This window comes from Leuciscus leuciscus (assembly GCF_965113295.1).
Source record: "Leuciscus leuciscus genome assembly, chromosome: 3".
NCBI lineage: Eukaryota > Metazoa > Chordata > Actinopteri > Cypriniformes > Leuciscidae > Leuciscus > Leuciscus leuciscus.
The window spans coordinates 17,537,937-17,565,119 of NC_138727.1; the positions used below are offsets into that span (position 1 = coordinate 17,537,937).

General features: G+C 35.4%; 1 protein-coding gene across 1 annotated transcript; it reads right to left on the reverse strand.

The window, feature by feature from the left end:
• Window positions 1-223: 223 nt before the first annotated feature.
• On the reverse strand, window positions 224-26,524 carry wdr19 (WD repeat domain 19). The gene is made up of 37 exons (XM_082163556.1): window positions 26,421-26,524; window positions 25,945-26,036; window positions 25,794-25,859; window positions 25,579-25,704; window positions 25,362-25,477; window positions 24,741-24,856; window positions 24,553-24,633; window positions 24,029-24,141; window positions 22,942-23,115; window positions 22,193-22,263; window positions 21,922-22,094; window positions 20,037-20,151; window positions 19,522-19,628; window positions 19,306-19,428; window positions 18,174-18,323; window positions 17,749-17,896; window positions 17,251-17,458; window positions 16,904-17,063; window positions 14,872-14,982; window positions 14,658-14,767; window positions 12,505-12,562; window positions 11,978-12,124; window positions 11,358-11,440; window positions 11,160-11,243; window positions 10,491-10,637; window positions 10,202-10,326; window positions 9,429-9,538; window positions 9,143-9,211; window positions 7,450-7,527; window positions 6,139-6,235; window positions 5,728-5,852; window positions 4,437-4,518; window positions 3,899-4,049; window positions 2,880-3,003; window positions 2,543-2,619; window positions 2,301-2,447; window positions 224-1,549 (listed from the first exon to the last, which is right to left on the reverse strand). The coding sequence occupies exons 1-36, from the start codon at window positions 26,424-26,426 to the stop codon at window positions 2,333-2,335; spliced, it is 4,038 nt and encodes a 1,345-aa protein (XP_082019682.1). The 5' UTR covers window positions 26,427-26,524; the 3' UTR covers window positions 224-1,549; window positions 2,301-2,332.
• Window positions 26,525-27,183: the final 659 nt, after the last annotated feature.

Below are 27,183 nucleotides of genomic sequence, written 5' to 3' on the forward strand. Positions count from 1 at the left end.
TTAGAGTGAGTGACTATTATTCTTATAAAATGATCATTAAAGGACTTACTACATAACCGCTGATACTACAAAACAAGACAGATGCTATGCTAAATATGGGACATGCTTCCATGCCTTCTACACATATACATATAACACACACCCACACCATCTGTCCGGGGCTGACAAGAACACAATTCATCCTGAGCTCAAACAATTTTTTGACCACTATATAAGCAAATAATGGAGTTCACTGATTTAATACCATGTCCAAAGACAAAGCAAGGATACATATTTTTAATCCACATTATGGACAGTACTTTGTATGATAAGAGCACTGACCTAATTTTTTACTTCTAATTGAAATGCTCAAAAATATCTTCATAAAATCTGTCACACAACACAGGGACAACTAAGATGTTTCAAAAATACATGTTAAAGGGATAGTTCGCCCCAAAATGAAAATTCTGTCATCATTTACTCACCCTCAAAGGTCACCAAAACTAGGGTAACCAACATTTTTCAAAATATCTTCTTTTGAGTTACACAAAAGAAACGAAGCCATACAGGTTGCTGATGATGTAAATGATGACAGAATTTTCATTTTTGGGTGAACTATCCCTTTAAAGAACATACTTCAATCTCTTTAAAGCATATACTGTAGTTCAACCTCAGAGCACAGACATACCACAAAATGCAAATAAATCAGGCTTCACATGCTCTAATAATTAGAATTACAATTTTTTAGTACAGTAAAGCTAAAGCTTATACAAAATGCAGAACTATTGGCCTAAATGTCTAAAACAGTGAGGTGAAGCTCAACTTTAAAAGAGAGAGTTGTTGACTTTAAATCTATGTGCACTAATACATTTAAGGCCACATGTAAGGTGAAAGTCCAGCTCATAATAAATGTCAGCACTTGGGTGGTTAGATTAACTGTCTTTCTCCTTTTATTAGCTCACACTGCAGTGCTGAACTCTTGTGGTCAGGCTACAAAACAGCAGTACAAAACACTCAGATTAAAGCTGGTGTGCAATTTCCTCCTATACAAGTTTAATATGCAGAGATAACATTCATAGGCTGATTTCCCCAAAAAGTAAAAATGCAGAGGCTTCGTGGTACTTTCAACATGCTTTGAGTGTTTAAAAAAGGCCTAACATAGCAACAGCAACTTAGCCAATGGCATGAGTTTGGGACGGGACTACCTGTTTGTACAGCCAATGGCAGATGAAAGTATGCACTTTACCTTTAAAACACTGTAGAAGTACATTTTAGAGTCACTATACAGATATACATATTTTCTTTTCTTTTTTCTCTGTATTTTAAGATAAATATACCATGATTGCAAATTGCTACAATATTGGTAAATAAATATTATTGGTAAATAAATAATATAATGTTTATTACCAATAAACATTTTTGTATTTTCAACAATATCAGGAAAATGCAATCATGACTGGCTTGAAAGGTTACAATAGTGATCCCACAATATTGATTCTGTAAAGACTGACCATCATACATCATCAGAGGTGTGACTGTCAGCAAATTTGAGAACATCAATTCTCTGTATCTGAAAACAGAAAACATAATGCTTTAAAAATCATCCCTTTTAGCTCTGTTTACAAAAATAATCATTAAAACACTGTAATATTCCATACCTGTCTATTTTGTAAAAATGAAGGGAACAATAAATATAAATATAATGTTAATACATTTTCATCAAAATGTTATTTCATTAGGCAGAAATAAGTGCTAGAAGATGTAGTCTCTGACATATCTATATCTTTTGGAAAGTCTGCTGTATAGGTATATACAGTGGAAATAAATACAAACCTAGAAAACTAAATGAAAGAACTGTTAAAATGATATAAAACAAACAAGAAATACTTAAAGGGATAGTTCACCCAAAAATGAAAAAGGCTTTCTTTCTTCTGTGGAACATAAAAGAAGATATTGATGTTTTTGGAAGTCAATGAGACCCAAAGCTGTTTGTTTGCCAATATTCTTCAAAATATGTTTTTTTAATGTTCCACAAAAGAAACAAAGTCATACAGGTTCGGAATTACATGACGTACAGTCATTTACTTAAATGATGACTGAATTTGATTTGTGTGTGTGTGTAAACTTTTGATTTAAAATAAAAAATGTAATGTTTACAATAAATTCCATGTAAAAAATAAATAAAATTCAATTAAGCACTCAAAGTTTATGCGGATTATATAATATATATCTTTAATTTTTTTTATTAAACTAGATTAGTTTCAGACATTTTGCCCCCATTGTATTATGTAAAACAGCAAGATGTTTTTTTCTCTTATTACCCTTTCGTCTCTCCTTTCTTGCTCTCTCGATCTCAGCGCTCCAGTTGGTCCTGCTGCAGATATTTAGAGCAGTCTGAAACCTTTTTCACATCACTGACATTTAAAGTCTCAGAGCACATGGGGCAAACTGACTCTGTCTCTAAGAGCCTGAAACAAAACGCATACAAATACAGAAAATCAATGGATGGATAGGTGACTAGATAGATGGATGGATAGATGAACCATGGATGGATGAGACTTACTGGGTGAACTGCGAGTAGAGAGCAGGAAAATCACAGTGTGGGCAGACACTCCAATCTTCCTTGACCAAGTGACGACCCTGAAAATGATGACACACACATCTATCAGACAGACTGTGGAACTGTGCGTGTCTGCATTTACACACTTAAAGGTCAAGTCAAGTTTATTGTCATTCCTCTCATTACGGTCACAGACGAGTCATGAATGAAATATTGCACCTAAAGAGGGAGTTAAAATAGGGTCTGTTTGTCAGGCAGAGGAAGAGGCTCTGTGACGTCTGCACTGTGGAACTGAAGCTGTAGGTTGCAAGAGCTGTCAGTGCAGTGACGCAGTACTCACTGTGGCGATACAGTAGGGCAGACTGTTTTTGCAGCCGGGACAGAGCAGCTCACAGTCAGGCAGGCTGAAGCTGCAGTAGGGACAGGGTGAGCTCTCCTCCTCCACCTCAGAAGTATCTGGACGACTGATGGAAGACAGAAAAAGGGTCAATGATTGGGTCACTGCAACAGCAGGATATTTCATACATTACAGTAGTTTAGAGGTAAAAAAAATAATAATAATCATCCCTTCACATACAACAGATTGAAAAAAACGAAAAAACATCAGAAAGCAAACACTAATCAAACAATTTTAGAAAATGCAAACTTCTTTTCTACTTGTAAAAGACAGATTAACTAGGTCATAGATGGACAGTATGATTCAATTAAATTTTTTTTTTTTCTGAATTATTATAGTAAAACAATAATGAAAGGACAAGGGTAACCTGTCCGAATTTGTGAACCTGGACGACAAAACCAGTCACATGGGGCAATTTTTTGAAACTGAGATTTATACATCATCTGAAAGCTGAATAAATAAGCTTTCCATTGATGTATGTAATTGAAACACTGAGAAAATCGCCTTTAAAGTTGTCCATTTATGTTCGCGACTGTGCTACATTCACACACAAAAATAAATGTTTTATATATTTACGGTAAGAAATTTACAAAATATCTTCATGGAACATGATCTTTACTTAATATCCTAATGATTTTTGGCATAAAAACAAAATCGATAATTTTGACCCATATGTATTGTTGGCAATTGCCACAAATATACCCGTGCGACTTGTGACTGGTTTTGTGATCCAGGGTCACATTTTGTATGGTTCTTTACTAACCATCCACAGTACAGAAAGAACAGAAAGCTCTCAGATTCCATCAAAAATATCTTCATTTGTGTTCCGAAGATGAACAAAAATCTTACGGGTTTGGAACGACGTAAGGGCGAGTAAGTAATGACAGAATTTTCATTTCTGGGTGAACTATCTCTTTAATCAGTGCAATTCATTATTAGCACATTTCTCTTGTGCGTCTTACCGGACCATGGCCTCTATCTTCTTCTTGTATTTGAGATCAATCTTGTTACGATACTCTGGTCTCATCAGCATAGAGGCAAAACTGAAGGCAGAGTTCCTTAATCCAGCACGATGACATTCAATAACCGCTGATGTGAGGATGGGAACAATGTCTGTAGGCCACACACACACACACAGACACACACACACACACACACACACACAGACACACACACAGCTTTATGTTACATTAAAGGTGGATCCAGAGCCTACAACATTAGCTCAAAAAGGAGCAATGCTCAGGGAGACCACAACTGCTATTGTGTGGAAACAGCTCATTACTCAGCACTGTAGTAAAACTCTTAAAGCATTTCAATGAGGTCAGGGTCATTATATAATTAGCTCACAAGCGCAAGTGACCCGTTATTGACAGTTAAACCAGTGATACAGACGTAGAGGTTGTCATCTCCTCTCTATATAAGAAAAGATCTGGTGGATATGACAGCCATAACAGTGCTGAAGTGCGTGTGTGTGTGTGTGGGTGTACAAGAGAGGCTCACGGGATGGGAATTTGCTGATGTTGTTGGACACACGGATAAGCATTCGTGCCCCCTTTAAATGATCTCCCCTTTTAACATGGATCTGAAAAATGAATGAAAAACAAACATCTAAAACTTCAAAGAACACTGAATACCTCATGAGCACATGAACACGTTGAATATGAACGTCCGACATAGACAGACTTCTAGGCCTTCCTCACCTATTACATGTTTGTTAATTCAGTTTTCTTCATTAAATAAACATGAAAAATACTGGGGCCACAAAAAGAATTTAAACACTCCTGGTCAGTTAAACCACATTTAAAATTAAGTATTAGATACAAAACATCAAATCATGTGATGCACAACCAACTGGTATCTAGGTGATTTTTAGGGTACGTTTACATGACAACGATGTACTAAAAACGGAAACAACGTTGTCAAATCGATCCCCATCCACGAAAACGATTAAAAACGCTGTATTATGCATCCCAGGCCAGTAGTTGGCGATGTCCCTTTGTAAAGAAAACCTACACACTTAAAGAATGAACCCACTGAATTTAGTTATAAATTAAAAATATTATAAATATAACTATATTAAATTATACTGTATATACTCCCGTTTAAAAATTTGGGGTCGGTAAGATTTTTTTTAACGTTAAAGTCTCTTATGCGCTCCAAGGCTGAATTTATTTGATAAAAATACAGGAATTTTTTTTATTTTATATTGAAATAGTCAACTTTTATTACAATTTAAAATAACTGTTTTCTATTTTGATAAATTTTAAAATGTAATTTATTTCTGTGATGGCAAAGCTGAATTGTCAGCAGTCATTACTCCAGTCTTCAATGTCACATGACCATTCAGAGATCATTCGAATATGCGGATTTGGTGCTCAAGAAACATTTCTTATTATCAATGTTGAAAACAGTTGTGCTGCTTAATTGTTTTGTGGAAAACATAACACTTTTTTTTAGGATTCTTTGATGAATAGAAAGTTGCAAACTTGACTGTTTTGCAACAATGTGAAAATATTTACTGTCACTTTTGATCAATTTAATATATAATTTCTGAATAAAAGTATGAATTTCTTTTTCTTTTTTTAATCATACTGAACCCACTGGTTTGTTATTTTTCTATATACAGCAATAACATTAGTTTATTTTTACTTTTTGGGCCCACTACATAAAATGTAAAGAATGCATGTTGTAACAGTGACATTGTATTTTTCACTATGTTGCTTCAAATAATGTACATGAGAATGTTCTCATCCACAGTCAAGATATGTCTTTGTGTAAACGTGTTTCCCACCTTCACTAGTATGTAGCTGTGTAGGATCATCAGGTTTGTGGCCATCTCTGCTGGGATCTTAATGTGCTGTGTCTGAAGCTCAGCGTACATGCTGAACAAAACATCATGGGCATTCCTGTAGTTTCCTACAACACACACACACAAATAAGTGTGCTTCACAAAAAACACATGGTGGGAATTCCCTCAGAATGTATTGCGTCTTCTTATTTGCACAAAGTATCTGGATTGTTTTAGAGCTTGGTTGGAGTTAATAAGTTGATAAGAATTATACAAATCAGGTAAAGATCCAACATGCTACCACATATTTGCGCTGAAGGCAACAACATTGAATGACAATCTGTTTCATAAAATAACATTATAATATAAACCTATACTACCTAGATAACTGACCAAAAAGCACTGAAATCTGACCTGCAGATTGCTCCTCTCTAGCGATTATAATAGCTGTTCTCGCTGCTTCTCTGTACTGTTTGAGAGCCATATACAACCGGAACAGATATTTTGCATCCTAGGAAAGAGCAGAACCAACAAATATTATCTAGTTGATACAATATTTCTGATAGCACTGCTGATGCTAAATACCAGTACATTAAACAAAACAAAAAAGTAGACCACCCAAGTTCTATACAAAATGATTTGGGCTGAATCAAACCATTTTCAAACATACACAGTTTAAAGAACTACAACACAAACACACACAGTAAAAATATGAAGTGATTAAGGAGAGGAACTGAACTGAAACACAGAAACACTTTCACATATGCACACAGACACACAGAGTGCCTTCTGCTGGCCGGGTCACCACAAGGGGAAGTATCAGCAGATGCAATGAGCTACTCACGGCAAGAGACTACACACATGCAATGATACGCAAGAGAGAGAGAGAGAGATGATGAGTGAGAGATGATGAGTGTAAGGACAACAGGCACCAGACAATGAGTTACAAAATATTTACAGAACATAATTGAAAAATCAATAGATGCTTGTTCTAAATACAGGCACTTAAAGGGTTCAATGCACACACATTTTAAAAGAGGTGACGCACTTACAAGAAACAATAAATGATAAAGTGAAAGTCAATGTTAGAGCTCTCTGGAGACACTAGATAATCCTCATGTTTATTATAATTTAATAAAAGATTATTAAAAGGGTTCTATTCAGTGAAAATCAAGTCCTGGAGCAAAGAGTGGTGATGATTCCAGTGGGGTAATGGAACATACAGGAAACAAATCCAGCAAGTTGCAAAACTACTGTTCAAAATGGAGTCAGTAAGATTTTTTTTTTAATGTTTTTGAAAGAAGCCTCTTATTTGATCAAAAATAAAGTAAAATAATAATTATTTGGAATATTATTACAACTTAAAATAAATGGTTTCTGTTTTAATATATTTTAAAATGTAATTTTAGCAGCCATTACTCTAGTCCTTAAGTGTCAGAAATCATTCTAACACATTTGGTGCTCAGGTGACATTTCTTATTATTATATGTTGAAAACAGTTGTGCTGTTTAATACTTTTGTAACAGAGTAAAAGTTTTTACTGTAACCTTTGATCAATTTATTGCATCCTTTCTGAATAAAATCATCAACATCTTAATAAATTAAAATGAGCTATATTTCTTGAAGGAAATTTTCAATTCAAAGAAATAAGTTCCAATAAATATATTCATTTTAATGTATTAAAATTTCAATTTTAGTTTCAGTTTAATCCGCTGTTTTAATTACCTTTGGCATTCCGTCACTTTCCCCCATCAGATAATCAATAAGCTGATTGGTTAGAGCTTCATCCTTTGCTTCTCCTACCTGTTAAACAGACAAATCATCATCATCATCATCATCATCATCACAACAATTTTCTAGCAATAACTGCTACAACTAGATATAATCATCATCACAATTCTCGCCAAACACCTTGATTCTGATTAGGGCATCAATATAGGAATTCTAGCTCATAAAATTAATTATAATTATTTGTTAAGAATAATAACCATTATGATGACTAGTTATCATTTGCAGCAAAACATGTTGTATTTATCTTCAGTTTAAATTTATTTTATTTTATTAACCTTATTAAACTAATTATATTAAACTATGTTTGCAATTTAGCATCTTCAATATATCGGCATCATGTTGAGAAAGTTTGGTGTGAATTGTATGACGCTCTTTGGAGCATTAGTTAAAAATTCAGAGCTTCAAACAAAAATAGCTGACTTCCTGTTGGTCGGAGCTAATGTCTGTTAATTAGAAAGTTGTCCGGCTCAATGAGAACAATATATGTAGAGAGTTTTGTAACTGTAGGTAAAACTAATCCCCCACTTTAGACAAAAGGTTGCACTACTGAGCCCCTCCTACACGGCCATTTCCAAGGCTTTGTTTTGGACAACAACTCTGATGTGTGTGTCGAGTTTCATGCAATTTCAAGCATGCCAAGAGTCTCAAAAAGTATATTAAAGTTTGACGCGTTGCCATGACAACAGCATTTTGATGTCTTGACATTATGACAAATCTGACAAAGCCAATTTTAAAGCATTTTGAAAGTGACACACTTCCTGCTATGACTCTCACAATAGACACAGCCATGTGATCGTCCTCCTACAACGAACACACAGCTGAAGTTTAATCAAAATCAGTCAATGTATACAGAAGTTATAACACACTACCTGTTTCCTTTTTATCGGCATAAATTTGTTGCCTCACCACGGCCACACCGTTTGAGATATTTAGGGGCAGTTTTGGCCTGATGGTTAGAGAGTCAGACTGGTAACAGAAGGTTGCGGGTTCGATTCTCAATGACTGAGATGGCACAGCATAAATGGCTGCCAGTGTGTGTGTTCACTACTAATGTGTGTGCACTAACTTGGATGGGTTGAGTACAGAGGATAAATTCCAAGTATAGGGTTTTATATCATGATCGCTCTTGAAGACGATCGTAGTGTGAAGTAGATCAATCTAATTTTCAAGCAAATAGTAGAGATTGTGATCTTTTGTGTCCTCGTAATAATATAAACATGCAGCAATGACTGCATACTAGTAGATGGCTGGCCAAATTATATAATGTGTCTCTATCAAGTGTATTTCATGGGTGGTGATGCATTTGAAAAAAAATTCAATAGCAGCAGGGCTCTGTGATGTATTATGCTGTATTATTAATGAATAAGCCCTCAAATGATTGAGAGATCTGGCGATATGATCAATCTCTGGGTCATAATACTATTCTGGGTCATAATACTAATTAATATATATATATATATATATATATATATATATATATATATATATATATATATATATATTTATTTATTTATTAATTAATTAACTAACTATACATACAGTATATAAATATCATGAATATATTGTGATAAATTGTGTGAATTTTATGTGGTAAAGAGTGAATTAATTGCTCCCCAGCTGTACTCACTGTCTCAATGGCCATCTCTATGGCCAAACTGTCATCAGAGCTAGGACATTTCAAAAAGTGCTTCAGCGCCTGTGTGCAGACAGACAGATACAAATATATTAATAACATTTAATGACCAAGGTAATTAGCACAGTCAGTTGAGTAAATAATCCCTCTGGAGATAATGAGCAAAGAGAGCGGGGCAACCAAGTGTGACGAAAGTGAGAGCTTGAAAGACAGAGGGGCAGTGCGCTCAGGCATGGCAGGGAAAGAGAGAAAGGAGTAACAGCACACACAGATCTCATACCCTGTTGTACTGTCCACACTTCTGAAAGAACTTCCCAGCCTGAAGATGATTCTTCTCCCCCTCGAAATACAGCGCTATGCTCTGATAGTCCTCTATTGTAGCCTCCGAACCTGGACACATGTAGTTAAATTAAGTTATTTACTTTTAACTATATATCTTTAAAAAAAGAAAATGCTTATGCAGTATTTGAAGGAAGTATTTATATAACAGGGATCCTCACATTTTTAGAAATATACACACTGGTCAGGTTTAGACACTTAAACTACTAATTATAGCTTGATTATTTACACAATGGTAAGAGAATGAACAGAAAGAAAATAAAGAATGAAGTAATCTATTGCTAAGTGAAGGTTTGAGAGTTTGCACAATAGCCTCAACTTTAAGTCAATATTTTCTAACCATGAAAAATTATGTTCTTTCTTTGGCTTTGTAAATTAAAGGGATATTACAAAAGATTAACAGAATGGAAAGTCCTGAAGAGTACATAAGAAAGCCTATATATTAATTACCAATTAAAACTATATCCTTGACATGAAAACATGTTGTGTTTGGAATATTTTGATTAGAGAAAGAAAAAAGTAACCTAGAATATTTCTTTCCAGTCAGTGTAAATCAAAGTATTCACATGAAGTATTTACCCATATCTTCACATAATTGTGATATTTAGAAAATTACTAAGATTTCCATCTTTTAAAAATGTGAATTTAATATTTTATCAAGACATATAATGCACTGTAGGAATGACCCAAGTATGAGATGATCAGAGAGCTCACCAATGATGTCAGCATAGACCTCCATCTGCCCGTGCTGCTGGGCGAGCTGAAAAGCTTCATCGCTGCAACGCGACAAAACCAGGAACTGGATCGCTGAGCCGTAATCACTCAAACGCAGGAAAAACCTGTGCAGTCAAAGAACATTTAATTTCACTAAAAGAACATCCAGATGAGCAAAGAACTTGAAATAAAGGCAGATGTTAAATCCTAATAATCTATACAAAAAAATCACTTGTTGAGACTACATTTTATAAAAGACAGCTGCTCCACAGCTGCTCTCTTTACTGACCTGGCTACCATTTTGGCTCCTTCAATGGACTGAGTTTCTCGTACGATGCGGACAGCCTCCTCAGGGTTGTTAAGATTCTCCAGTAGGATTCGAATTACGTTGTCCCAGTCTCGTGCACTTTCATAGGCCATTGCTGCCTCTTTATATCTAAACACATAGATGCACAAAATTTAAAAAATTTAAATTTTTTTAAAAGTGTCAATTCGGTTGGTGTTTCTTGAATGTGGTTTTACAGTAGCATTCATAAAACAAGGAGAAACATTTTCCAGGATAAACACCCAAGAAACAATCCTCCCCAGAGGACAAACATGCCTCCCCAGAGGACTATTCAATAAGCTGAGCTGATTTTTTTTTTTTTTTCATACTCCAAAAGTCAGATTATCAGTCAACCAGAAAAAAAAGATTTGTTTGAAAAATACACATTTTCTTTGTGAAAATTCACAGTGCTGTATCTCATTTCACATGTGAAGAGGCTGTACTATACAACAGTCACAACAATGAAAACTAATTGTAATTGAAAACGGATAATTCATATATAAATTATGGAAAATGTATTCTTCATTTTGGCAAAAAAAAAAAAAAATAGTATGAAGTGACCTCTTTAAGTCATACATTATATGAAGTAAGTGTTTACGTTGTTGGAGGGACTGCATTGCATTTGGTACATACTTGCCATCAGCCTCCTTTGCCTTAGCGTACTGCAGGTGAATCTTCGGGGAAGTCACATGGGGCAGGAGCTCGCCCACCTTTGCCCTGACATTAAGAGGTTAGAGATCAATATTAGTTAAAAATCACAAGTATGTTTCCCTAGCACAATGTTAAAATCAGTGATGTACGCTGTTAATTACAATTGTGAAGTTGTATTACCAGTTTTTGCAGCGTACGTAGACGGAGGCAGCTTTGTCGTAGTACTGGCCTTTCTCATACAGCTGAGCTGCTTCTGAATATTGCTGCACACAAAAATCATTCAGCAAAAAAGAAAATCTGAAAACTTTCACTAACTGCTCTCCCTTTTTATTCATGGGCTAGGGTCCCCGTACAGTGTGCATGACGCGAACATCAGTATACTGTACAAAAACATGCGCATTGAATTGTTTTGACCAAATTAGTTCATCCACAAAGGGGCAACAGTGCCCCAGGGCCATTGATTCACAAGGTAGTTGAAGAACAAATTTAATAAACAGAAGAGAAAGAAACATGTGTAAACTACAACAACAATGGATGGCTAAGTAAATTAGATATTTTGAAAGGAGGTTAGAAAGAACCTACATTTGTACAACTACTAGCCTAAACGATTATAAAGATGTGTAAATATCTTCATGACAGATTTCAGGGCTACAAAGATGCTAAAGGAAAGTAGTGCAAGTTGTCGTAATGCGCATGCGCATGAGCCTGTTTAAGCGTACTTTTTGAGTATACTTTGAAAGGCTATACGTAAAACTGTGCGAAAATGACGTATACTTTGGGCTAAATGAACACACACACACCTTCATGCTTTCCAGAATGGCTCCACAGTCTTTCTTCAGAGCCCTGCTGGGATGTTTGATGGCCTGGTTGGCTCCTCTACGAATGTCACCCATTCTAATGGACATACGAGCCACTCCTGCTAGACAACTCTCATCATGATCCTGGAACTACAAACACACACATATCAGGATCTACTGTCTATGCTCATGGTTCTAGATACCATAAGGAGGTATTTTTGGAATTAAATCATGTCATTTTAAGTTGTTATTCATGTAAAATCTTCTCCTCTTCCATGATTCTCAAATTGTATTCTTGAAAAAGATATTGTATGGCTTCAGAAGACTCCCTTTTTGGAACTTGACAGCCCTTGGTCACCCCATTCACTGTATTGAAATATGCACCATGAATATTCACAATTTCTCCTTTTCTGTTCCATGAAAGAAAGGCACTCTGACAACTTTGTAAATGTGTAAATGATAACAAATTTTTAATTTCTGGATGAGAATTTCCTGTGGTTGATCATAATTTGACACACGCAGACACTTACCTTGTTGTTTCCTGTTATGCCTTTCTCATAGTGAGCCAGAGCATTCACATAATCTCCACTAGAGGGTGACACAAAAACATATGACATTACATCAACAATAGAGTGCTGTATAGGGATCACATATTTTTGTAGGCCAAAACCCAGAAACAAGTTGGCATTTTAACAATTTTATCTTCCTGAAGTCAATAGGTGTGTTCCGGTTTGCGTACTATTCGATGCTGTTTTGTAGTATAAATAGTGCGAGTAGTATGCTCATTCCAAAAGGCAAAAATTCAAGCATTTTAAGGCCTTTAAGCACAAGCGTATAAAGGTATGTTTTCTTTAACTAGCCTGTAACCACCAAGATCATTGATGGAAAATACCATTAACAGCCAATACAGACAATTTACAGAGGAAAATATGGTTTTAAAGCTTTTTAACAGATATAGCCCCACCTATGGGCCGATCCCCATAAAAGTTTGCAAGCTTGTTTGGAATCATATGCCGCATGTTCTCACTTGTTTTTGTGAAGTTTCGAGTTTTCGTTTAGAAATGACAGGCTTTTGGGTTGACTTGGCTACGCCTATTTTCTAAATGCCCCCAGCTATAGTTTTCAAAAAACAGCTTGTTTTGATATTGGAGGACCTCGGACCTGTGACGCCACACGGGCAAATACATTTGCAAATGACTGCCTCCAGAGAAAGACATTAACAATGAGTTATACATCATCGCACCATAGGCCCCGCCCACTGGCATTTGCCAACACAGGATGCAAGCATCACATCAAAAGCAAAACGAACCCATTATTGTCAACCAGACAAATGGAAGACTGAAACAACGTTTATTTTGACACATCCAATTTTTTTTTTTTTTTTTTTTTGTATTTTGCAACAATACAATATGAGAAGAAAAAAAAAGAATACGGACTAATTTGATGTAATGTGGGGCAGCGTCAAGCTCTGAAAATTCTCCTAACAAACAGAGAGAAGGGGATAAATGGTATTTTAAATCACAATTTCTCTGTATCCTCAGACCAAAAAATCTGAACTGGGGTACAATGCCATAAAAAATAGAAGTATGTTGTCTGGGCTATTTTAAAGTTACATTGGACACAGACTGGGGAATTGGTGAATTGACGCATCCCATTTAAACAGCTTGTTTGCGTCTCTGTATAGGCTTCAGAAGGATCCCAGCGTCGGAAAATAAGTGGATGGTTTATTTTAATGGCGTCACAGGATAGTGTTGAAGGATTATATGTTTCATCAGACCATTTTGTTGGAGAGTTCACAAAGAAACTTTTGTTGAAAGATGAAGCAGCCAACTGTATTGGATTTGACAGCAGCTCCATCACAAACCGTAAGTAAATGATTTCATAGTGCTTTGTCTGTAATTGATGGTTTTATATGGATAATGTTTTCAAAACACTTACTTGGTTGATACTGTTTCCTATGCACTGACGTTAGCCAATCATAACAGTGACCGTTTACTGACAAACCTTAAAGGAGCCACCCCTTAAAAATGGGTCATTTCAGACAGAAGGTCAGAATGAAGGTTAAAACAATAGTTTTTCTGCATATATATTTGGTTGGGGGGATTTTTGTGCAAAAAACTTTATTAACATTATAAGTAAACATTTAATTGAAGGAACATATTAAATAAAAAAAATGTAATCCATTTCATGAACCATCATAACAACAAACAGGTAAATTCATCTACTCACTAATCCGCTTTCAGGGAAAATGTTTTTACAAAATAATGTTGGAAGATTAATGGTGGTGACCGTGGTGTAGTTTGTTTGTAGACTACATTTAGCTTTTTACTTCTGCCGATTGTATTTAAGCTTCAAAATTCATAAAAAATATTGTTAATTTGTGAAGTTTATCAGGGAATAATTATAAACTTTTGTTGGTCACAGTGCTTATTTCCTGCAAATGGAAGCCAATGGAAAAATCCTGTTGTTTTTGTGTTGAGGGAACCTGAGTAATGCTAACATCCGTGTTGACCTACAAAAACACATCAACCTTGCAGCACTCTATTACACCGGCTTTTCCTTTCAGGTGCATCTAGCACAATAAACAAGTCCATGTCACTTCAGGTGCAGTGAAATGTGCATGTGATTTGTTTCCAAAACAGCTGTTTTAGATGTAATTAACTGTGTAATGTAGTTGACTTACACAAACTCCAGCTGTATGGCATATTCTTTAGAAATGAATGGGATCTCATCAGGGTCCAGTCTTTTAGCCAGCTGTAACGCACTGTCCCAATGCTGCAGGTCTCTTCTCATCTACACACACAACAGTACAGTAGTCAATGTGACTTGGGAAGTCTAAAAACGTTGGATGCATACATATAAACTGTCATGCATGTGTGTGTGCATGCCTATTTTACCTCCAGGGCTGCCATGGGATATGAAGATGTCAGATAAAGGTCCTGGGCTCGATTGTAGTCATTGCAGAACATGGCCAAATGTCCAGCCAGCAAATTTTGATCCTCTATTCCCTGCAGACACAGTCAATGAACAATTTACACATTTCAGTGTGTAAAAGAGTTCAAACATCTTCTTTACTCCGGACACACAATGTCTCTGTTCCAAAACCTAGTGAGCTCCCTCACTGCTTACTGCCTAAATGGGGTGCTTTTTCCTTCTATGGCAACATCCTAACTGAAATAGAACCTTATAAAAGACCTGATTTAGAATGTTATAATGTGTCATATAAAAGTGCTGCTTGTGCACTGGATACTCAACATTGATTTCAATACAGGCAACACAATAATTAATAACAATAAATATACGTGGCACACACAAATTTTATATTAATTACATTTTTAGTAAAACTTTACAGTAAGGTCCCATTAGTTAATGTATTATCTAACATTAACAATGAGCAATACATTTGTTACTCTATATATAAAATTGTATTAACATTAGTTAATAAAAATACAACTGTTGATTGTTAGCTCATTATCTGAGGTCCATTAAATAATATTAACAGATACAACTTTTTATTTTAATAATGGATTAGTAAATATTGAAATTAAAATAAGCATAAGTGCTTTAGAAGTATTTTTCATTGTTAGTTCATGCCAACTGATGTAGTTATTAACAAATTAAACCTTATTGTTAAGTGTTACCCCTTTTTTTCACTATTATAAAATGTATCAATACTTCTAAGTATTGAATGAATTATGTTATAATTTAAAATATTTATAATAAACAATTTTTTTCACATTGGTTGTCACAGTGCATTATGGCATTATATTCTCCGTGGAATACATGCAAGGCTTTTATTATAGGGGGCAATGAAATGAGATGCCAAGCTTTTGGAACAGAAGCTTTAAGAATCAGTGCACATATGATGAAGTCACGATTTAACGGAAGTAGTGAAAGATCTTTTCTTCAATACTGTGACATATACAACCGAGTGAAACGGATTATCGGGGGAAAAAAAGTAGGATGGCCTGGATGGGTACTTGATTGGATAGAGGTAGATCTTAATATGAGCTTGCAGTCGATTGTAAGTAAGGGGGAGGGTTTATGTATACAAAATAATTGGAGAAGTCTGTTGTTTCACCAGAAAATCGGTTTATGACATTCTGATAAAAAATGTGAAAAAAATATATATATGCATGGATAAATTGTTCACAATAAGTTCAATAACATGCTTTTAAAAAAATAGATATGAAAAATTTCAATTTTATGCTAACTTTAAGCTTCTGCCTACTGAGGCAGTACACGTTTAGAATAGATCTAGGCCTTGTCCACACTAATACGTTTTTTTCTGAAAACGCATCTTTTTCTCTCCGTTTTGCCCTTCTGTCCACACTGAGACGGCATTTTTAGCAACAAAAAACAAAGCTTTTTGAAAACGCTCTCCAAAGTGGATACATTTGAAAACGCCGTTTTCGCGTTGTAGTGTGGACTGTGAAAACGGAGGGATTTAAAAACGATGATGCTAGTTTAGTCATGTGACGCATATTGAACCCAGATATTCATGTTTATACCGGTATTGTGCCTGTTATATGCTATTCACTTTCACACAGTTGCTAAAATATGTTACTTTGCACACTCTTCATATCACAGTCCTGCAAAGATGACAGAAAATTCACTCGCATTTGCTGAGCAATTACGTTTTAGTGCAACCTGGGCGCATCAGTGAATGGTGAGATATTTTGCTAAATAAAATGATCCTGCCAGAAGAATTGCATGGTAACTTGATTATGTCTTGTTCTTTCTGTATCATCTCAGTGAGCTTTTATGATGGTTTACGCATGCTCTGTAATTAAGCGTTTAACAATGTTTAAAGAAACTTTTGGAAAACATTTGAAAACTCTAGTGTGGACAGAGAGCGTTTTGACGAAAACTTCCGTTTTCAAATCTATCCGGATTAATGTAGACATAGCCCTAGTGACATGGTCACACCTTGATGTCCTCTAGGGACATGACCATGCCGACGTTTCCCATCATGCGGTATACTCTAATGGCCAGTTCCACCTCCATGTGGTGCAGGCATGCCCTGCCCAGCTCACCCCATGCCTCGGTTTTGTTCAGAGCTTTACAGGTATTCCACGCATCAGAAAACCTGCACACAAACATTTGACAGAGTTCAGAACATTGCTGAAGACATCATGTGGATACAATCATTGATAAATTATACATTTAACAACCTTGCTTTCAGAAGCATTTAGGTTTGTATTTTTGGGCTTGATATCCTGTAGTTAAGAATGCACAATAAACTTCCAAATCAAACTAATGTAGCATGAAATTACCTTTTCAGCATGATGGCCTGTTGCAGTAATGACTGGAGTTTGTCTTTGCTAGTGTCACTATGTGGGTTGTTGAGGAATGAATGTGTGTTTAAAACCACACTGTTAATCTTCCCACTTTGGGTTTGACATGTCAGCTCCCCGTTATGCAACAGCAAGGGCTTATGGGAAAATGGCAACTTGGTGGCACCAACTAGAATCACTTTAGAGCCTAGAGAAAAACACACAAAAACACGCTACTCACGAACATTCAGTAGCAGTGTAGTCTGTTTCATTGCCCAATAAAACAAAATGTCTATTACAAGGCATTGATGATTAGGAATGGGAATTGAGACCTTTTTTTTAAAGAATTTTAACACTGTCCATGCTTCCTCAAAAGAATTACTAAAAGAACGTCTATCAGAACCATTATACGTATCCGTAATCATTACATGAAATCGGAACCAATATTACAACTCCCATACCTATTAATGATAAAAACATTCTGCTTTTTAGTTTTACCCTGTATGGTGTCTTTGTGGAAGGCATATGTGTAGACTTTGTCCTCCTCATACGCCACAAACACACCCTTATTGCTGATCCAGTTTTCCCACAACACCCCTTTAATGGCAGGAGAGAAGTCTGGGATCTCAAACACTGAATCATTCACCTATAGGAAAAACAGATGTCACTTGGTTTAAAGGTTGTCATTTTTTATTTTTTTACTGCTGGTCATTAAAGACATAGTTCACTCAAAAATAAAAATTCTGTCATAATTTACTACCCCTCATATCCTTCCAAACCTACTTAACTTTCTTTCTTCTTCGGAACACAAAAAGATATTCTGAAAAAAGTAATATAGGTTTGGAACAACATGATGGCGAGTTATTTAAATTTTTGCATGAACTACCCTTCTAAGAGTGGAAAACATGTTTGTTTGTGTGTACCGGACAGTATAGGAAGCCGTCACTTTTTTCATCAATAAAAACGAGACGTGTCCCATTGGGGTCGGGAAAGACTTTGCGTACACCCACTGTATGGCGATATTCAGTCACACTCTGCCAGTCCTCAAAATAGAAACACTGAATCAACCCGGTCTACAGAATGAGAGAGAGACAAAAACATAGGCAGAAAGAACACAAAGAATGACACATTTAGGTAATAAGGTACGAAAGGCCATGTTATATAATGAACAGAGTCACACTAAAGGACTCGCATTACTCACACTTGAGTGCCTTATTGCTTTTATCAAACTACAAAATATTAAGGGCATACATTTTCATTAAAATTTTATTTTAATAAGTATCCTGCAGCTAGAAGACATAATATACTTTATATAAATAATCCAACTATAATATATTATTAAATAGAGTGAATCTCCAGTTGCCTCATGAATCGATTCAATTACAATTCAGAAGTTATTGATTAGATTAGAAAAATATTCTCGATGCATCTTTTCTCAAATTCTTTTAATAATAATAAGGTTGCACTTTATTTTACAGTACGTGCACTTACATGTACTTCCAGTGTACTTACCAAAGAAAGTAGTGGGCAATACAAGGTAACTACATGGGTTAAGGTTTGGTTTAGGGGTAAGTTCAGGGTTAGTACCTAGTTATTACCCAGTTATTGTAATTACTATAAGAAGTACATTGTATGTACATGTGGAACAGGACTGTACATTAAAGTGTGACCAATAATAATTACTATATTATTAATCACAAAATAGATTTTTTCCCCCAACTGTTTACGTTCACTTTTGAAATGTGTCTCTGACCGTTCAAGCACAATTCACCGTTAAAGAGAACTGAATTCAGGATCGCATGATGTCTATGTCCATGGCTTATTGCGCTTAACTCTTTTTAACATTAAGCATGTTTTGCACCTTATTTTGTCATTCATGCATGTTCTTTTTGTAAAAACAGAAATGTGCCCAAATATCGGCTTTTAAGAAGTCACACAATGTGTTTTATAAAGTGTAATAGCACAAACCAAACAGCATTCAGAACCATAACTATCAATTTAATAAAATGAGGTAAGGATGAAAAAAAGAAGAAGATGTATTTGTGAATGACTCACATCAGTCCCATAATACAGAAACTCAGAGGTGAGAGCATGACTGAGGATGCGGTATTTCTGATCGGGTTCCGGAAACAGTTTCGTCTGTCTGTCCTCCTGAACAACCTGCTCATCTCCATCAATCTATCATACACACACATTAAAACAAAAAGTAAGTAGAAAAAGCTGACAGTCATATATTCAGAATTATGTCTTTTTACACGATTGTCTTCTTACCACATGCAACTGGACTTTCCCCTCAAACAGGGCAGCAGCATAGTCACAGTTCAGGCACATACTGGCCACTGTACCTAAATACTCAGTGTCTTTTACACGCTCCACACCTGAAACACACACATGCACAGATTAGTTCACTTCAAAATGAAAATTCTGTCATTTACTCACCATCAAGTTGTTTCAAACCTGTATGAATTTCTTTCTTCTGCTGAACGCAAAGGAAGATATTTTGAAGAATGTGGGCAACCAGTCAGTTGATTTACCCCATTGACTTCCATAGTTGGAAAGTACATCCAACTACATCACCGGTGTGGTTACCAACATTCAAAATATCTTCTGCATTCAGCAGAAGAAGGAAATTCATACAGGTTTGAAACAACTTGAGGATGAGTAAATGATGAGAAAATGTCCATTCTGAAGTGAACTAATCCTTTGAGATGTAAAGAAAGTTACTGCTACAAGTCAGAATATTTCCTTTTTTCTCAAATGTGAATTCATAACTGTTCCTCACTTACCACCATCTCCTAATGCATAAAACCACGCTCTGTTATTCATGCCCACAGCAACATGATATGGTCCCACAGCTATGAAATTAGGCTCCACCTCCACTGACACAGCAACGGGGGACTCCTAAGAAGAGATAAAATGCCATCTATAAACTATATTGGAAGAAAACATTCTGGCAAAACCACAAAATGATAGGGTGTTGTGGGCGGTTGCAAGGGCATTGTTATGCAGTTGTTAGTCGTTCTAATGGCCCGTTCACACCGAGGACGATAACTATAAAGATAACGATAAAGATATAGTTCTAAAAATCGTTCTCAATATTAAAGAATAGCTGAGTACACACCACAGCTGTAATGATAACGGCACAGAGAAACGATATCATTGGAATCACTAACGGTTTTATCCAGCTGATGAACGATAAAAACATTGACAGCCAATCAGAATCCATCCTGGTGTCAAGCATTTAATGTGACAGACAAGCACACGCTTAGAATAAACAGAACAATATTGTCCACTGGTGTGAATGCTACTACAGTTATCTTTAGTGATCACTCTTGGTGTGAACGGGCCTTAAGGGTGTTGCTAGGTAGTTGCTAGGGTGCTCTGGGCGGTTGCTAGATGGTTGAAGTTGGGTCCAAATGAAAAGAAACCACCCTAAATCTCTAGATATGGTTCAAGTCCTTCCTTCAACAAAAATCGAAGGGTTTTTCTCAACTGTTTCGTCGTGTACCAGGTAAAGCTGGACAATTAATTGTTAAAAGATTGCAATCTTGATTCAAACACCCACGCGATTTATTCATAAATGATAACGATTTGGCAATGTATTTTATGTTAAATAAAAGTATTTGTCATTGAAACATTCATTCAAGAGATTAGTTCAAAAACGCTGATTTATCCATTAATGAAACAAGTGAATGCTGTGTCCCAACTCGAAAACTAGCCATCCAAAATAGTATTCAAAACTACAATGTAGTACTTATGTTGAAATGAGTGTTCCAATGATACCCGGATGGTTTACTATTTCCGGATAAAATCTGATAATTGTCGGCTATTAATTTTTGGTCATTAACTTTTAAATGCATCATTATACAAACACACATGAGGAGAGTCTCTGCATGAAAGACCCACGAGTGGCAGATCTACGTTTCTCTTCGATACGGTAGGATATTATATTACATTGAATGTGGAGGATTTTAACTGTGACAAAATGATTGACAGGTCAGTTTAAATGGTGGCAGGATGCACATAAATAAGTGACAGAGCTGTCCGTTAAAGATGCAATTATGAAGAAGTAGTCTGTCCCAAAGATTGCCTACGATTCTGAAACACACTTTAAAAGTATGTACTTTCTCTTCACAAAAACAGTACACACTTTTAGGGCATAGTATAAGTAGGTGAATTGGGATGCAGCAGAAGTCTTTATGAGTCAATGAATCCTTCTTTCAAAACTTTTTTATTTTTTATTAATAATTCAGATTAATTCAATATTTTTGTTAAATAGACAGCAGCAATTAACCTTTTTTCAGAACCTTTCCGGAACCCAGAATTGAATTACATGTCATTTTGTTTGGTTGTATATTCATAATCGTGATCTCTATTTTAAACAAAAAAATCGTGATTCTCAATGTATCCTGAATTGAGCAACTCTAGTACCAGTAAAAAGTGCAATTTTGATTGCTTAGAAAAGTAATAGCACACCTCTTTTCAAGAAGTTGCACAATTTGCGGTATCATACACATCTGTAGTGTTAACAATGCAAGACAGGTTACATGCATGTTTAGTATTTAGCATTAGGAGTTTGGAAAAAGATGATCAATAGTTATAGTAATGCTTCGTGAGCACATTTAACTGATTTTTTGTATAAGTGTATATGTCTTTGTATCGTCTTCTCACCCCTTCCAACTGGTTAGCGACTGTAACCTCCAGCAGGGATGTAAGATATGCGATTCTAGTGCCACTGCTGTCTCCCAATATGGGAAGCTTGGTGAGGAAGACATGCAAAGTGCCCTGCTGAGAAGACACTGCTAACAGCTGCCCATCATCAGTCCAACACATCTGATCAAGGCCTGAGAAAGACATGAGTGAGTGTTCACTGAAATATGCACACTTTTTTTTTTTAAACACACATACAGGGCATCAATATGCACCAGAAATTATTTCATACCTTTGGTCTCCTCATCCAGCGTGACTATAGCATACATCTCCTTCAGATCAGTCAGGTCATGTATCTTAATACTCACAGAGAGATATAATAGTGTTATCTTAATAGCACAGAAATAAAATTTTATGTTCAATGAGAGTGGTGGATAAAACTGTCATGATTGGACGAAACAGTGAAGTGTGCGTCTGAGAGCTGTAGGTGAGGTCAGTCCTTTAAATCTATTTATAATGACTTTGTATATGTAAATTGGTTTTGACAACTGACCTAAACTGTCGATCAGCTTACCGGGAAAATGTGGTAAATATGCAGTTATCCAGACATCTATTGTAATGTGCACACTAGCAAAGTCCCTTTAAGGCAAGTCATTTCACTCAGCGGGCATCTTTGAAATTATTCTTGGGCAACTGTTTCAGTCATGCAAGTATAGCTCATATCTCTTTGAATGGGGAAACATCAAATTCTCTAAAGCTGTTCACCAAGCTTACGATTAAATTTCTTATTTGAAATCACCAATGAAATCTGACAACAACTGTCTCATAAAAATCATGACAAAACACTGCATTTCTCAGGCTGGACCAGCCAATGCACATGTGCAGTCATAAGTGTACATCTCAGTGACTTTACGACTGGCTCTTTTATTTAGAAGGCGGGGCTTATTCTGCCAAATTGCGCGTTGCACTTTCTCCCATCCATAGTTATACGAGTGCACCGTCTTTGTATATCTAAAGTCTTTGATACTAATAAACACTTACCAGTTGTCCCCACAGGACGCAGCCTTGTTTAGTGACTGTGAGATGGCGATGCTAGAAAGGCTGTCTTTATGATTGTGGGCTTGAAACAACTCTTGGCCAATCTCACGGATATGTGTGGAAATTACCACAAAATAACCATGAGAAAATCCTATCATGATATAGCCATCCCCATACCTATAGACAGAAAGGAAAATATGTCTTCAGTATATGAAAAAACACAATAAGCAATTATGTTTTGAGTGGTGTTTTTTTCTCTGTGTTTTGGTTGACTTTTTTGAACCTTTAAGAAAGGTACATTATAAATAATTTTTTGCTGTCAAATCGATTAATCGCATCTTACATAAAAGTTTGTTTACATAATATATGTGAGTATTTACAGTTTATATTATATTTATATACAGGGTGGGCCATTTATATGGATACACCGCAACAACATGGGAATGGCTGGTGACACCAAAGTCCCGTTTGTGGCACACCAGTACATGTGAGGGGGCAAACTCCTCAAGATGGGTGGTGACCATGACATATACTAATGTGCCACAAACAGGACCTCAATATCACCAACCACTCCCATGCCACCACGGTGTATCCATATAAATGGCCCACCCTGTATATTATATATATGTGTGTCCGTGTGTGTGTATATATACATATACGCATATATACAATATGTATAAATATGTGTATGTGTGTATACTGTATACACACACACACAGACATATATATAATATATGTAAATATAATAATATATACACACACACATGTATTATGTAAACATAAACTTTTATGTTAGATGCGATTGATCGATTAGACAGCACAACAATAATTATAAATGTATTTTTATTATTAGTAACTAAAATGGAAGTTAACTTTTGCGTGGCACTGGCAACCAGGACGTTATTGATTATTTGGCTTTTTTTTTTAAATGTATCCAAAATGACTAAACTGAATGAAGGAACAGTCCTTCAATCTGTGGTTAAATGTCTTGTTTGAGCACAGTGGTCAAAGACTTAAAACAATCACTCCCACATTGAAGTACATCAGTGTGTGTGTGTGTGTGTGTGTGTGTGTGTGTGTGTGTGTGTACCAGCGGTAGGAGATGATGTTGCCATAGCGCTGCTGGAAGGCCAGTTCTATAGGGTTATCGGGATCATTAATGTTAAAAAGAAACAGGGTCTTCTTACCCAAAGCCACACTCACCTGCAAGTTAAAGATCGTTTAGTCAATCTGTAGAAATATTTGCATACTCATGAAACAACGTAAAAAAATAAATAAATAAAAATACAGAGATGGAGAAAGTTTAGTTTCACTGTTTGTACAGGATTGCCAGAAAGCTTTTTACATCCATAAAGTTCAAAATAAAGAGAAAATAACCAAAAGACAAAGCACCTTGCATTAAGTAATTAACACACAGAATAATCCCATATTGTGATTATTACAATAATATATATTATCTAAAATATATATACATCTTTTTTAATAGTTAATATTAGTATATGAATTTTACTGTGATATGAAATTACTTATAACATAATTAAGATTTTGCTCATACGTTCACCTCTACCTATAATCAGTATAAAAAAATCAGGTAAAATGAGCATGTCAACATACAGTGCTTTCTCCTGGAGATGATCTCTCATCTGTTTTCATCACTGAGAACTGAACTTCTGCAGGATCTGCTCTCACAGAGGTCTGAAGGCAAGAAAGAGCGGAAAACAACATTTCAAACTATGCTATCTATACGTCTACACCAACATATACGATAACACAGGATCTCGCTCTGACAGATCCTCACGTGCCTGTCGAATGGTGTCTCCCTCGTGGTTGCTGATCGTTATGCTGCGGTCTTCACTGCCTAACGCCAGGAGGTTGTGAGAGCTCCAACAGCCACATGTGATTTTCTTTGTGTGCTTACCTACATGAATATACAGTATGTAAGTTTTTTTTTAAATCTTTTTTACCCAAACTAAATAGTAGAATGGAGAGGAACATAATATTTGATAGTAGAAGAGTACCTAAACTCTTACAGAGTGTATTCCATACGGCAAATACCTTTTTGTGTCTGCCCAAAATATATGTGAAGCATATTATAAATTGTAATATATTTTTAAATAGAAAATATATTTTGTTTAAACCTTCACATTTCATGAATATATATTTAAAACAAATTGCAAGAGGGATCAGAAACAATTAAAGCATTAGAATAAAAGCAACCTTTTCTGTTCTTTTGGAAATGTTTTATCCATTTCATTAATATATATTTAATATATTAATATATTATATAATTATATTAAAATAAATTATATTTAATAAATAAATTATATAAATATAAAAGAACACATGTCTGAAAGAAGAAATAAATATATGACATGAGAAATATTCAAACGTTTCTTTTTTTTAAAATTATTATTCTATTTTACCCAGAACAGGAATCTTGCGAGAGGTTTGCTGGTTGTAGATGAGAAGGTTTCCTTTAGATGTGCCAACAGCCAACAGTGGCCCAGTTTTGGACCAGAGCAGGAAGGACATCTGATCTCTGTATCAACCCGAAAATAACAACCGAAAAAAGGCATCAGCTGAAAAACAGTTTAGAGAGTTTATTCTCTAACACATTCCCTCTCTCATCACATCACTCACCTCATACCACTGTCTAGCTGAGAGGTTTTGTTAACATTTGCATCCCACAAGTAAATGGAACTGGACTTTTCAGCAATCACAGCCAAGATATCACCATCTTTATCCCAGTCAAGAGATAGACAATTCCTGTACGCAGGAATATTACATAAAATCTTTAAATATCTTTAAACTCTAAATTAGAGTCTCAGACAGAGCATGGCTGAATGCTCACTTACCCAGGGAGATTTAACTCATTGACCTTCTGTCCATGTCGATCAAAGATTTTTACAAAATTGTCAGGGCTGTGGATATATAAAATATTTCACTCAAACATTGCCTAAAAAGATAAACACTTCTTACCTATATAAACCAGCAAACGGTACTCACCCTGCAGCTGCAAGATAGTTTCCTACTGTTTTCTGCCATTTGTATTGCAAACATGATCCAGACCAGGACTTTTCTGACAGCGTGAAAACACGCTGAAAGAAACAAAACAAGTCTCAAATAAATACAGTTCATTAATAAACGGCAGTCACAGAATATAAGGCTAAAATGACAACAAAACTACATACAATCTTGAAAGATAATGTAATAACTGTCCAATCTTTTTGGACTACATTTATATTATTAGCAGACAGGAAAAAGTTTAGTTTTTTCAGTATTTTGCAGTTTGTTCACTTTTATTTATATTAATTTCTTTTCACTAGTAAAAGACATTGCTGCTGAGCTAACTAGCCATCGTGCTAATGCTATACGTGATGCTTTTAAAAGCATCTTCGCGAAAGCACGTGTACTTCACATAGCGATATTCAGTTTAAATGCAATAGGAAACTAAGTGTTTATATATATAAAAACATACGTGCCTTCATTTTTGTTTGCTGAAAACGTTTCACTTCCCAGGATGCTTCACTCCAACGCGTCTTGATCTCTCTTAGCAACCTCTAAGCAACAGCCAGTCAGCGTTCAGCAAACAGTAAAACATGATTTACAAAACAGCTGAATGATAAATAGTCGAACAAATAATAAGAAAGGTACCAATTGCTCAAAGTAATATATTTTAATAGAAAATGTACCTTCACAATTCACGATCACGAAAACATTAAAACTATTGGAAGAACTAATAGAATAATTTAATTAATTTAATGATATTAACAAAAAATAGAAGAACAAGAACAGACTTGCTGTTCTTGTTCTTCTATTTTTGTTAATATAATTAAATGAATATAATTAAACTCATTATTAATTCAATATTTATTCATTTAATTCATATATAATATTTTTTATTTTAGATTAAAAAGGCAGTTATCTGTAAGAATAAAAAAAATGATCCTGAATGATCCACGTGTACAACCATTAAAAAAGTGGACTGAGACCGAATCTTAAAATGTAGATCTTAAAGACAGCAAACTGTTACTTTATTTCTTGATGTCAGAATTCCATTTTTAATCATGTATCGTATCAGGACCTTTTTTTACAGTCTATGATCAGGACAGATATCAAAAGGTGTCTGTCTCTCTCATGTGGAAGTGAGAGGAAACGCAACAATTGTGACTGACCTTTGTACTAAACGTCATTAAACGCTATTAAAGTGCACGCTATGTTATTTGGAATATTATCAATTCATGC